Raw genomic sequence first — 13,587 nt, forward strand, 5'->3', positions numbered from 1 at the left:
AGCAATATGTTTACCTCCAAGCACAGTTCCCTAACCGACTTCTGGAGAAAGTCCTTCCAGTCTGGATACATATTCATCCAGACTGACAAGCCCATCTATAGTCAAGGTAGCAATGTTCTCAGAAATCTTGTGAAATTCTGTCTCAACAGTGGATGATGGCTATTTGTTGACACTAAAATATTATGGGATACAGTGTGTAATTCTTACCCAATCTGATGGCAAAAACATAAAACTGGCATAAAAACTTATTCTATTGAATTAGAGATATATTTTTGAAGGTCAGAAGGATTCAGAGGAGGAGCTGAGCCTTGTGGGTGCACTCATATTACTTCTTAGTATTCCAACTGCATGATTGTTAACTAGATTCTCCAAAAAGAATCATGATCTCATGAAGAGTGGTGATGAGAGCTCCAAATACATTTAAGTTTCCGATCTATGACAGAAGAGTCAAGGTCAGTTTGAGAACAGATGCAGTCATGCAGAACTATACAGAAATATAAATTATGTATAAATTAATTCATTATGTGCTAGTTATTAGTTACAAATGAACCGATTACAGTGTCCTTGGCCAATTACAATTTTTGATTTTTGTCAACTTGTAATCTGCCTGTAATCTAAGTTTTTGGACAAATTTCTTTTTTAAGAACTACAAATTGCAAAACACAAAATCAGTTTTGCAACCATCTGGCAATACATGATTGCATTTAAGTGTACAGCTTTTCATGATGTTAAAAAAACAGATTACAGGAACTTTCTCTCTCTTTCAGCAGAAATCTAAATTCAAATTTCTCCCACACAGAGTTAATGAAAAGAAAAGAAAGAAACAACCCTGATCTACTGCTACATTTGTTTGCATCTAATATTTAATATATTTAATATTTAATATATACACATATTTTCACACGCATATTAAGAAGATAATTTTAACTACAAGATTTACTGTAATTAATTTAAAGGGGAACTCCGATATTTTTAAACCTGGACCTTATTTCTGGCATGAAATACGTCTATCTACTCATCGAGAACAGTTTAGTGAAAGTCGGCATCCTTCGGAAGCTATTTAGATTCCTCGAGATCCGCGTATATCCATATAATGGGAGAGAACAGGGCTTAGGCGATGCAGCCTCTAAATAAGGCATTATCTGTCTTTATTTCACCAATACTTTAAGATGAATGAATGAATGAATGTGTACTATTGCACTGTTAGCTCATAGCTGCTGTGTTGTTGTTATTGGCGGCTATCGGGGGGCTTATAGAGGGCTTTCTACTCACTCTACTGGGATGACGTCGTTGATGCACGCTGCTGCAGCACAGCCTATTTACTCCGTGCTATGTGACAGTCGGCTAACTTCACATGTAGTTTGCTACTGATAGTTTTGTGCAACATGGCAGGATATTTATCAGATTTTGATGACGAAGGCGACAACTTTGAGTACGATGGACGTCCTTACCGGAGTGAATGAGCTGTGCTGCAGCTCTGTGATCAAGTCTGTGATCCATCTGCAGGTGGAGTCAGGCACACTCAGCTGGGAGAGCTTGTTCTGAAGAAGAGAAGGATGATGTTGTTGAAAGCAGAGCTGAAGTCTACAAACAGGATCCTGACTTAGTTTCTTGCAGAGTCAAAGTGCCGGAGGATGAAGTGGAGGGCCATGTTGATGGTGTCATCTGCAAATCTGTTGGCTCTGTAGGCGAACTGCAGGGGGTCCAGGAGTGGATCTGTGATGAATTTGAGGTGTGACAGGACAAGGTGTTTGAAGGACTTCATGACCACAGAGGTCAGGGTGACAGGTCTGTGGTCATTAAGTGGAATTCAGGGCAGTTGAGACTCTGGGTCTCATTGCTGACCAGTTTGATGGCCATCACCCAACAGCTGCTTAGGAGCATAGCTTTTCTTGCACACATTTTACTTTCTGATTGTAGAATACCTGGTGACATAAAGACTTCATGTAATTTTCACTTTGCCCTTCTCAGATACCGATATACATTTGCTGAGGAAACCTGAATACTGGCCCACACAAGCAGAGTGCACCACTGAAGAATACCAAAATACAGGACATGGTTCAGAGGCATTACATTTTTGGATGCATCAGCTAAGCAAAATAGATTTTTTAAGTTTCTTTGAATTTAGCATAATTCTTGACAAGTTAAACTGTAATTACAAGCTCATATATCTTCCAAGTCATAATGTGACAAAACATTCTTCCACTTAAAGTTAAGCAGTCTTTATTTAATTTTCTATATGAGAGGAACTTTGATTCCCCTCCCAAGATGTGTTTTCTTTTACCTTGGCATAGGCCAGACTCTAACCACTAACTGGATTTCTAACTAATTATTAAGGGACAGGAGCACTAACGTGATGATAGCAGACTTTAACTTGATTTCATGATGTAAGATTGAGACCAGTGTCTATAACTCAACAACACATTATTCACTGGTTTATCAGCTGGTTTGCCCTCCACCTTTGTTTGAATGGCTCCAGATTTCCGTGATTAATATTGTTTGTTATCCGTCTTGGTAGTTCCACCTTAAGGGTTAACATTGAGCAAAGTAGTCCGCACCAGGTTAAGAATGCAAGGTATTCTGGTTATTGTAGTGGTACCAGAGAAGTGAGCCCGTTAAGTTTATTTCAGTCATCATTTATATGCTGTTCAGCACCGACGTGCCAGTGTGCATCATTGTTGACTAACCACACATTCACACTCCTATTCAGTGTTTGCACCGTTTCGTGCCATCCAACCAATCTCATGCCTGTACTCACTTGTGCCTGCCTCTCATCAGTAAACTGCCTAAACTGGATTCCAATCTCCTCTGTTTGTGTCCTGACCGATGCCCCGGAAGCAAATGTAGCTTAAACTCATAACGTACCCACCCTATACAGTCCTTTATTCTAGTCTCACCAACAACCTTATTTGATAATAAAAAATATCAAATTTGTATGTGTGGGGGAAATATGTCACATGACAAATATCAGATCTTTCATTACCACATCACAGAAGGTATAATAAAGTTAAGCACTTGCTCATTTCTGTAAATTAAGTGATTTTGTAAAAAAAAAAAAATCTTTTAAAATGTCCTGTTAAGCAGCCATGATTTATTTGTTATGAGGACTGTTGTGTCTTTAGGGCAGCATTTGGTAACATGTAATTGAGTTGGTTGGAATACTCTTATCTTAGATTACTCCAAAGTTTTTGCTTTCTTAAAATAGAAAAGTAGACACTGTTTATCAAAAAAACCTATTCTGTAAATCCAAGAAGATACTGCTGAGATTTTCCAATGGCAGAAATTAAATTAAAGTCACATTGTCAAGGACCGTGAGGACAGAAGACATCATGCCCCGTCTCTGCAAACTCGGAAAACTGCCGGAAAAAAAGAGAAGGAAAAAAAAAGATTAATTGCAGAATGAAGTGATATAAATATATCCTTTTTTGTTTGTTTTTCATTTTCATTTTTTGTTTGTTTGTCTTTTTTCTCATTTTCTGTCTTAGTAGACAGAGTAATATTCCTCCCTGTCGAGACCCAGCACTATCTTGTCAAATTTAAATATTTTTGTGAATTGAAGTTCACCTCGCCAGAGTAGGTTATTTGACCAAACAAACCAACCAACTCCAACACTCACCTGAACCCACCTACTATTGTGTTATTTTTGATGGTGAAGTCTCGATATCAAACCTACGTGTCCTTGTCAACAAAAAGCCCCAGTGGAGAAAAGAGACCCACAACTTGCCATGGAAATCCCTGTTCAAACAGCTGAATACAAGAAAGGCCCAGTAAGGTCTACCATCTTTTTTCTCCTTCTTAGACAGTACGGTTGTATCAAGAGAATTCACAGGTTAAGATGATAAAAAACTTCAAAGTTCTTAGCTTTGAAACTGTAAATAGTTACTAAAATTAAGACCAAATTTTAGCAATTCCTTACATTTCTGCATTCTCTTGCGCTTTACCCAAACCATACGGTGTTCTCTATACCGTCATATATAGCCCACACACTGCTGGTTGTACTTTAAGATTCATGTGTTTCATTACATCTTTCAATAAATACTTGATATATATTCAACAAGTCGTTTGTGAATGTTTCTTTATGTAACTTCAGTCAATTCAAAGGAGAAATCTTCAGGTAGCACTGTGAGGCTGTATGAGATAAATGAAAATTTTCCTTCTTCCGAAGGATGGTGCCCCTGTAATCGAGGTTTATTTAATTCAATAGTGCATACCCACACTGCAAACGCCCTCCAAGGATGCACATCCATCAGACATTACATTTTTGGCACAACGTAGGTCCATCAGTCACATCAGGTGATTCACAGTGAAATCATTACAATCATCCAACAGTTCTGGCACATCCATTCATGCTGTCAGACCTTTGCATTTGTTGCTCAGTAAGGGGTGCCACCACAGCTAAACCAAAGCTGCTTCTTTTATGACTGGATACTTGGTTTGATTTAATGTTTTTTTTTATGATTGGAGAATATGCTGACAGCCTATCTGAAGTATCTCATAATTTTGAGATTTCAAGTCATTATTTTGCCTGAGGGGACCTCTTTTTTGCAATCACAGGAAATGGATGTCCAAAAGAATGCTAAAACATAAAGACTATAAGGCTCCTGAAAAGACATGATCTGACTGAAATTATGGGAAAGAATATTTCACAGCAAATATAATATAAACATAATAAGTAAGGAAAACTGAAAGAAGGAGCAATCACCAATGGAATATCCAGCCCTTTTAAACACCGATCAGAAGGAATGAGTACAACAAGGAAATACAATGTATGTATTTTTTTTAACTTTTTTACCTTGTGTACCTTTATCTTAGGTACAGGAGGAGCCAGCTACAGCGAGTGAATAAAGAGCATCACAGAGCGAGAGTCTACACACACTGCAGATATGGGTTCAGGTCGCAATATGCGTTGGATCCAGCTGTTTGTGTTACACTTTGTGGTGTTTTCCTCATGGATTTTTGTAGCTACTGGATCTCTGTGAGTAAAACAGCCCCACTTCTCTTGATCAATTTGTTATTTTGTCTGACTGGCATGTAAGATACAAAAATAAAATTTCATTCTGTGTGATTGTGCTGAAAGATTTCTATCTAGATAATAATTTATCTTTAGCCTTAGAGGTATGCAGTCTTGAGCTGCTCTTTTCTTTCCTATGTTCTTTAATGTTCTACTTACACTCCTCTGTACAAGACACACCACAAACTATTGTTGTTCTCTTTATAAAAGGGAGATAATGTCTGCCCCCAACTTGCTGCATGTAGAAACAACAGAAAATATATTCGTAGAGATTCAAGATCGTGTACAAGACGGCGACATAACTGTGCAAATCGCTGTGATGACTCATCCATCCAAAAGTACAACAATAGCATCCACATCTGTGACCCTCACTAAGGCAAATAATTACCAGGATTTTGGAAGACTTAAGGTAATGTACTATACTATAAAGTTATTGTTAATACTTGATTTGTTATTGACAGAAATATGCTAAAACCTATCCGTTTGTTGTGAATACTCTTAATTTCTATAGCAAAGAAATATCCTAAATGTACTCTGCAAATGCTGATAGAAACAGGGTTTTAAGTACACTGATGTTCTGTTACATGGTAATAAAAATGCATCTCTAAAATAACCATTTTACTGTCATTTCATAGGTCAGCATAGTTTTTTTACACTAATAAATTGTAGCTCTCTTCTTGTTGATTATTTTACTGAAATAGTTAGAATAGAAATAGTTTACAAGTGAGGGTTGAATATCTAAGTGTTATTTATTTATTATTATTATTTGTTATTTATTCATTATAATATATGAATCACTATGGTACAAACTGTAATTTCTGTTGATTTGAAATATAAATCCATGTACAGTCTTACCCATCTTGTCCACCACACCCACCTCAGCTGTTCTTGTTGACTTAATCAGCTCATGTTTCCACTGTCAGGGGGCGTGCACCATAAATAAACCAGCTCTCTAAAAATGCCGTTTGTCAGGCTGTCTACTAAGTTTTAAAGTCCATTTTTCCTGCTTGGTTTGACGTCTTGTTTGTTTGTCCGGATTTTGAAATCTGCTTACCCTTTGCTTTGTTTTACTGCCAACTTGGTGTTTTTACGGGAGTCAAGTTTTACTAACTTTGTATGTAACCCTGAACTCTAGGTTAATGAACCCCCTCGGAAAACTGAGAGTTTTTGTGCCAGAACAATGGCCGATCTGTCTCTGTTCAGTTTTGCTATGAGTACAGTAGATTTCCTCCAAGTTAAGTGCATTTGTAAGTGATAAAAGCAAGCAATGATAAATAGAGCTTCTATTCTGTGATTTATGAATCCATTTTAATCCAGTGGATTAATCAGTAAGAACTGACTAGAAGATACCCCATAGCAGTCACGAGTCTATCACAGGGCAAATCTAGAGAGAGACACAGCTACTGCAGGTTCATGCATGTGTGTCTTTTCGAATGTTGGTGGGGGAATCACCATCCTCCTTGCTATAAGATGACACTGCCAACCACCATGTAATCATGCCTATCCAAATATGCATTTTTTGCAACAGATGTTCCTGGTATTTCAAACAAAAAACAAGTTGCTTAAGAACTTAAACCAGGAATATCCAAAGTCGGTCCTCAAGGGCCGCTATCCTGCAGATTTTAGATGTTTCCCTGCTTCAACACACCTGATTCAGATGAAATGGAGCGTTTCAAAAGATTTTAAGTTCTGCACAAGCCTGCTAATGATGCATTGATCTGAATCAGGTGTGTTGAAGCAGGGAAACATCTAAAACCTGCAGGACAGCGGCCCTCGAGGACCGGATGTGGACATGCCTGACCTAAACTATTGGTTCTGAGTGAGAAAAAAATGTTAGTTGGACCTGAGAAATTAAAATTGTCAAGCATAACTGAGAATGTCCTAAAACCATCAAGAAAATTCAACATAACTAGTATATGAAACATTTTTGCCATGAACATAATGCATCAGTTTGCTATATAACAATTGGTACTGTTGTCAAACTGAATTGATTCAGCTAAAAAGGTGTTCATAATATGTACATATGCTTTGAACATACAATTTTACAGATGTTTTACTCCGTACTGTCCTCTCTCTATTTTTCTCAGATCCCTGCGGAAGACTTCAGTAAGGATCCCAACATAAAGCAATATGTTCATCTCCAAGCGCGGTTCCCTGGGCGAGTGCTGGAGAAAGTTGTGTTAGTGTCCTTCCAGCCCGGTTACATTTTCATCCAGACTAACAAACCCATCTATACTCACAATAGCAATGGTGAGTCTGGCACTACATCAGTCCTGACAAACCTTGGAAATTCTGTGTCAGCAGTGTGTGATGGCCATGAAGTGCAAAGCTCAAGAGCACTTAAAAAAATTAACCAATAACAAAAATGTAAATACGTCATTCTAAGATGTCCAACAATACGATTATTAATACTACACCCAGTCAATCTTAGAAACAACCATTTATTCCTTTTTTTTTCAGATTTACCCGCTCTAAATTGTGGTTGTTGACCATTAACTTAAGCTGTTAAACAGGACTCTCAAGTCTTAGTGTGAGAACGCTATTGTTGAAGACTCGTGAAGGAATCTTGTATAGGATTTTACTGTCTTAACCCCACTCGTATGGGTAGGTTTAGTTTTCCAGCCCAAATTTTAAACTTGGCAAATCAGTCTCATAGTGTATTCTACTGATATAACTGAGGGTTTTTTAAGTAACCAGTGGATGCTATCAACATATTTGCTTTGTTTTTATTTAACAAACAACATAAAAATTCAATCCCACGTTAAAGTGGTTGATATTTGTCACATCATTTGAACTACATTGATCAATAGCAACACAAGATAATGCTACCATGATTTTAATTTTTTAAAAAATCCATAAAATATTTTTTTTAATAAGGTTGCTTTGAATTTTAAACTGGGATTTTTTTAATTGAGGTTCTATTTACTCAATTTAGAAGCAGGTTTCCTCATTTTCATGCTCAGGTACTGTACTAATATTCCTCTAAACTCTGCTCATGCACAAAAAAGTACCAGCTTGTCCCAGTTTGCATGTAAATATGTTTTACTTCACCTCAGAACTGTGTCTTTGCTCTCAGATACACTGTAGCTTTAACAAAAGCACTGCTCTCCTGTTGGAGTACGTCTCCTCACACTTAGGTTTCTGTGCTCCCTTGAAACATCTGTTCTTGGATTGTTGCTTTTTGCTCTCAAGAGATTGCATGTCAGCTTTTATCAGGTTCTATTTGTATAATCTGAACTCTGGTGCAATTTCTCTTTTGGTATAGTTCATTTGAAAACGTGTGAATGCAATCCTTTAGATCCTGTGACCCACTGGACCAGAAGTCACTATAATGAGAGTTATTGTCAGTTGAGTCCAAGGAGAATTTGTAATGTGGTTTAGACAGAGAGGCTTACTATTTTCCAGAAGTGGTTCAGCAAAGCAGGAGTATCAGAAGTTGTGTACTTTGAAGCTGTTCTGAGGCGTAGGCAGAGCGAGCAGGTATGTGAAAGCAGCTGATAGCAGGACCGAATTTTGAATATAGCGAATCGGCCAATGGTGTAGTAAATCGAACAGGGTTCCAGGAACGAGGATCTCAACGGGGAGTAAACTGTAACGGAAGGAGTAAGGCAAGTAGCAAGAAACACTTCAGACACGAGGACTTAAAGCTGACCTGATTTAACACCTAGGTAGTGAAACAATCTGGCATCGTCTGTGTCCTTTTAAAGGCAGTAACAGATGATGGCAGAGGAGAAACAGGTGTGGTGCAGGAGCACCACAGTCTCTGCCTGATACTTCCTATTACCTGCTCCGCCCCGCCTGAAACACACACACAGTCTACAACTCTGACATAGTTTGGAAGTTAGCAAATTCCATCAGGAAAACATATGTCAGAGATGTTGCCCAATCAGGGTGTAACCTTGTCAATATGTCTTTTTTCAGGGATATGTTGATTGGATATTAAAAAATGACCATATGGACAGGGCAGCAAACTTGGACATAAAGTTAACCATGAATAATATTTACTTTGGTCTAGGGAAACAGGGAAACAGGGAAACCAAACTACATTTGTGGGAACACCACACTCTGCTATGAAACAATCCTGTCGAAATCCAGATCAATAGGTGTCAGAAAAATTATCGCTGGATATGATTACCACAAAACATTTATTTCTTTCAAGAAAGAGACAAGTCTGCACAACCTGTCAGGAAGCTGGCTCAGAGTTGTCTGACCAACAAAATGGTGCTATTGCTATTTATATTGTTTATGCTTGCTGGCCACACAATGTTATGGGAAAGGGACATTCAATGTTATGGGAAAAGACATTACTAGCCATTTAATGTTATGGGAAGACGAGTTCAGACAGTCAAAACACTTTTGTTTGTTACATAGTATTATGAGAACCAAAATACAGGAGGAGGCCTCCCCCCATCACAGAAACTCTTATTCTTGCAGCTTTTCTCATAGTATAACTATATAATTTTTCTAACAATAGGTTTCCAGATATGATGATGGCATTACTTTCGAAACAAAGATGGCAGTTACCATAGTGTTGAATTGTGGGTTAAGTGATGTTAGAGTCGGTTAGATGATATCTACCATTTTGTTGGCTGGCTTTTTGACAAGGTTACAAATGGAACAAGATGAAATTTGAGTGAAAGGAGAAGGGATCAAGCAAGAGCAGGAGAGCAGCATATCTGTACAAGTAACTGTATCTGAGAGCAGAGATAGTTATAAGTTGGAACAGAGGTTTTTTGCATGGAGCAGGGACTTTAAGTGTCAGGACAGAGTTTTCAGATAAGGGGAAATACAATATCTGAGTGTGAAAACAAAGAAACAAACTGTCAAGTTGGAAACATTGGCTAAAATAAGTAATATTCTGTGATGAACTTGTCCTTCTGTCAACTGTGTGTTTTTTTGAGCTACACTTTACAGAGCGAGCAGTGGAAAGTGGCTAAAGTAAGTGATAAAAAACAACTCCTTCCATTTTCTCTTTCTCTGACAGTCTTATACAGAGTTTTTGCAATGATGTTTGACATGGAGCCAAAGGCAAATGAAGATCAAAGGAATCGTTTAGTGGACATTGAGATTATGGTACAGTATCTTTTGCGAATGCATAAGTACAAAAGTACAGAAAACGGGTGTCACTGCATAGTCACATGAATAATCTAAGAATGTTCTCAAAAAGTGATCACTAAACATTGCTCATTGGAGTGTGTAATTAGAATAGCTGAAAAAAGGTTTACTCTAAAGATCATCCATAGGATCAATGTGTAAATGCTCCCAAGTTGCACATTCTAACACACACTATCACAAAAAAAAGAGGAAATCTCCCCCCAAACAGTGAACACTTCAACCACACAGAGTTGCCAGTGAATGGTAGTCACACAGCAAAATATAGGCCTTATTTAAACCTCTTTTCATTTATCCATCCATTTGCTATACCTGCTTAATCCAACTCAGGGGGGCTGGAGCCTGCTAGTAATTGTTCAATGTTGTGTATTTCTAGACTCCTGAAGGCAACAGTGTGCTATCTGAAGTTATTAGTCTGACATCAGGAATCGCACATGGACGTTATAAGCTTCCTGATATTGTTAGGTAAGTTGGTGATATATACTTAAAACGGATGTAACTAAAACATTATTGCCTATTTATTTCTGAATAGCCATTTTGAATCATTGAGTGTGGTATTTGTCTGTTGTTGTCTTGTTTTTGTTTTTTAATTTTGAATCGTGATTGGAAAGAAAGTTTATGATTATTTTTAATCTTGGGGGGGTTGATTTTCTTTATTTTAATGAGAGTCTATTGGGGCCAGAGGAGTTTAAAAGCCAGCTCCTGGGAACCATCAGTGGAATCGCACTGTAAAGCATTTACATGCCAGCTTAACATCTGATGCCATCTCCTATAAACAATCTGTGGTTATGTTCCAGGGTCCACGCATGTTAAGCGCTAAGATATATATAATTGTGTTCTATATCTATCTCATGCCAATGTTGAAATAAATGTCTCCTGTGTGCATATGTTTAGCTACGGTGTGTGGAAAGTGGAGGCAAAGTTTAACAGCATCCCACAAAAGACCTTTTCAGCAGAGTTTGAGGTCAAAGAATATGGTGAGTCCCTCTTAAACTTTCAGTTTAATGGAATATTTCATTTTCAAATGAGATAAGCAAAAAAGTACATAAATGTTTAACAGTTGCTTCCAGTTTTGAGGTTAAACTGACACCTGCGAGCTCCTTCTTCTATGTGGACAGCGAATCACTGACAGTCAGCATCAGAGCTAAGTATGTGAAGGTTTTTTCCCTGTGGATGTAATTACCAGCTTTGATTCATTGATGGGAAGAGACGATACAACTACATGCTTTGCCTTAAGAGTTTCTTGATTGCAAGTTAACCATTTACTTGCGGTTTAGGTATATTTTTGATAAGGAAGTGGATGGGACAGCCCATGCGGTATTTGGGGTTGTAAACAATGGAATTAAAAGAAGATTTCCAAGCTCGCTTCAGAGAGTCCCGGTGAGCTTTTGCAACAAATCGCTGTCTATCAACCAATCATTTTCTCATTTTGTGACTCTTCTTTCCAAAAACAAGCAAAAACAATTAAAAGTAAGCTCAGACATATTCTACAGTTTGTTTTCATCTGTGCTACGGATTTTCTACAACCTCAGTTACTTAATCATAATTTTTTTGATTCTCTGCAAATATATTAGTGTTAGTCTACACCTAAGACACTAATTTAAATATTCACAAAAAGAGGATCCAATAATTTACCTATTATCTTTTATGTCATATCAGATCCAGGGAGGTCATGGAGAGGTGCAGTTGATGAGGGAGCACATCACACAGAAATTCCCTAATGTCATTGAACTGGTGGGAAGCTCCATATACGTAGATGTCAGTGTGCTAACAGAGAGTGGTAAGAAATGGAGCATGTGTGTTTGCACATGCATGTCTCATATCAAAGATATGTTGATAAAAACAACCATTCTGACTGTTCTAATGTGTCACTGGCCAAGTCAAAGAGATAAACAAGAAGGCGTGATATTAGTAATTTTTATCCAAAAGCCTCATTTGCCAGTTTTGAGCCTTTAGATACTGTTTCTAAAGGTTATCTTGAATATCGGTTTAAGGTTTGTTACCTAATTTAAGGTAGTAATATTGCTTTTGATCAATATTTCAGTCAGTTTTGGACATAATGTGTGGGTGTGTTTGTATGAGAGAGAGAGATTTGATATATTGTTGTTTTATTACTAATAGATTATAGAGTAGTGTCAGAGAGTCATTTATTTAAAAGGAAAATTAGGTCGGTGAAAGGTCAACCTTTATTCTCTGTGAGTGCATGATTGTGATGTACGTCTGTCACAAACAGGAGGGGAAATAGTGGAGGCAGAGTTGAGAGGAATCAAGATTGTCACATCACCCTACACCATCAATTTCAAAAGAACACCCAAATATTTTAAACCAGGAATGTCCTTTGACATAACGGTAAAGTATTTTTTTTTTAAACTTAATAAAATGAGAGGTGTGATTTGGTTAAAATCAAAAACAAATATTAGTGCTTTGAGATACTCACCAATAGTTTACATATTAGTAATTATCTTAGTTACGCAGCTTCTTTAGATTGTATTTTATTGCAGTTTTAACAGAAACTGTTCCAACAGCTATAAAGTGTGCATTAAAACGAGAGTTATATGTGGTTTGATTGTTTTGCTGTTTTTCTTTTTTGGCAGATTGAAGTTGTGAATCCTGACAACACCCCAGCAAGCGGTGTTGCTGTAATGGTTGATCCTGGTTATATACAGAGCTTTACCTCAGCCAGCGGCATTGCTAAGGTTACCATAAATACACAAGAAAGCTCTGACACCATGAATATTACAGTAAGTCTTTCAAATTAAGTATGATTTCTAGTTAGCCTTTATTAGGTATGGTGGTCAACACAAGGACAAAGACTTACACAGACTGAAGTCTGAATGAAAAGTAAAGATCCTTACCAGATGGGAGTTCAAACACATGGAGGCAGTCAAAGTAACAGAAAAATCGACCCACTCTGTATAAATCAAGGTAACAGACAAGGATGCCTTTTATCTCCATCTTTCTTTGCACTTTTCATTGAAGTCATAAGATAGACTGACAACATCACATATCAACAAATTGACTGAATGACAATTCTTCCCAAAACTGATGACCCCCACCACTGGGCTGGTTCTCCTCTCTCAACTTGGTAGTAAAGAGATTTTATTGGAAAAGTTAAAAAAAATCAAAATTAGTCAGAGTTAAATGTACAACAATTAAAAAACATTGAAATATGTAGGTTTAGATGCTCCAAATTTGAACAATTACTTTCTCTTCCACCAACTTCAATGTATCTGCCATTGGACGAATTAACACAAACTCTGCCTGACTCGACACTGAACAGACTAAATGTAAGGAACTCCCAACTCAACATATTGGTTTTATGGACAAATCAACAATAAGTCATCAATGCTTCAGATCACTTACAAAAAGCACCACTCTGTATGCCTGGTGGACTGCAAATAAACAGTTTAACCATAAAATCTGCCCTTCCTCTATCACCCCTATCTGGCACAACCCCATGTTAA

The 13,587-nt window shown here is 37.4% G+C and overlaps 1 protein-coding gene across 1 annotated transcript in view; it reads left to right on the plus strand.

Annotated features, from left to right (window-relative positions):
• The first annotated feature begins 4,800 nt into the window (after positions 1 to 4,800).
• LOC140305199 (uncharacterized) overlaps positions 4,801 to 13,587 on the plus strand; it is a 54,130-nt gene continuing 45,343 nt past the window's right edge. Inside the window, exons 1-11 of the mRNA XM_072383950.1 lie at positions 4,801 to 4,975; positions 5,222 to 5,420; positions 7,099 to 7,261; positions 9,996 to 10,084; positions 10,500 to 10,588; positions 11,018 to 11,100; positions 11,184 to 11,271; positions 11,401 to 11,503; positions 11,783 to 11,903; positions 12,357 to 12,472; positions 12,718 to 12,864. Of these exons, the coding sequence (XP_072240051.1) occupies positions 4,884 to 4,975; positions 5,222 to 5,420; positions 7,099 to 7,261; positions 9,996 to 10,084; positions 10,500 to 10,588; positions 11,018 to 11,100; positions 11,184 to 11,271; positions 11,401 to 11,503; positions 11,783 to 11,903; positions 12,357 to 12,472; positions 12,718 to 12,864 (1,290 nt within the window). The 5' untranslated portion in view covers positions 4,801 to 4,883. The remainder of the gene's footprint in view (positions 4,976 to 5,221; positions 5,421 to 7,098; positions 7,262 to 9,995; positions 10,085 to 10,499; positions 10,589 to 11,017; positions 11,101 to 11,183; positions 11,272 to 11,400; positions 11,504 to 11,782; positions 11,904 to 12,356; positions 12,473 to 12,717; positions 12,865 to 13,587) is intronic.

This window comes from Leuresthes tenuis, unplaced genomic scaffold (genome assembly GCF_036924035.1).
Source record: "Leuresthes tenuis unplaced genomic scaffold, fLeuTen1.0.hap1 SCAF_4, whole genome shotgun sequence".
NCBI lineage: Eukaryota > Metazoa > Chordata > Actinopteri > Atheriniformes > Atherinopsidae > Leuresthes > Leuresthes tenuis.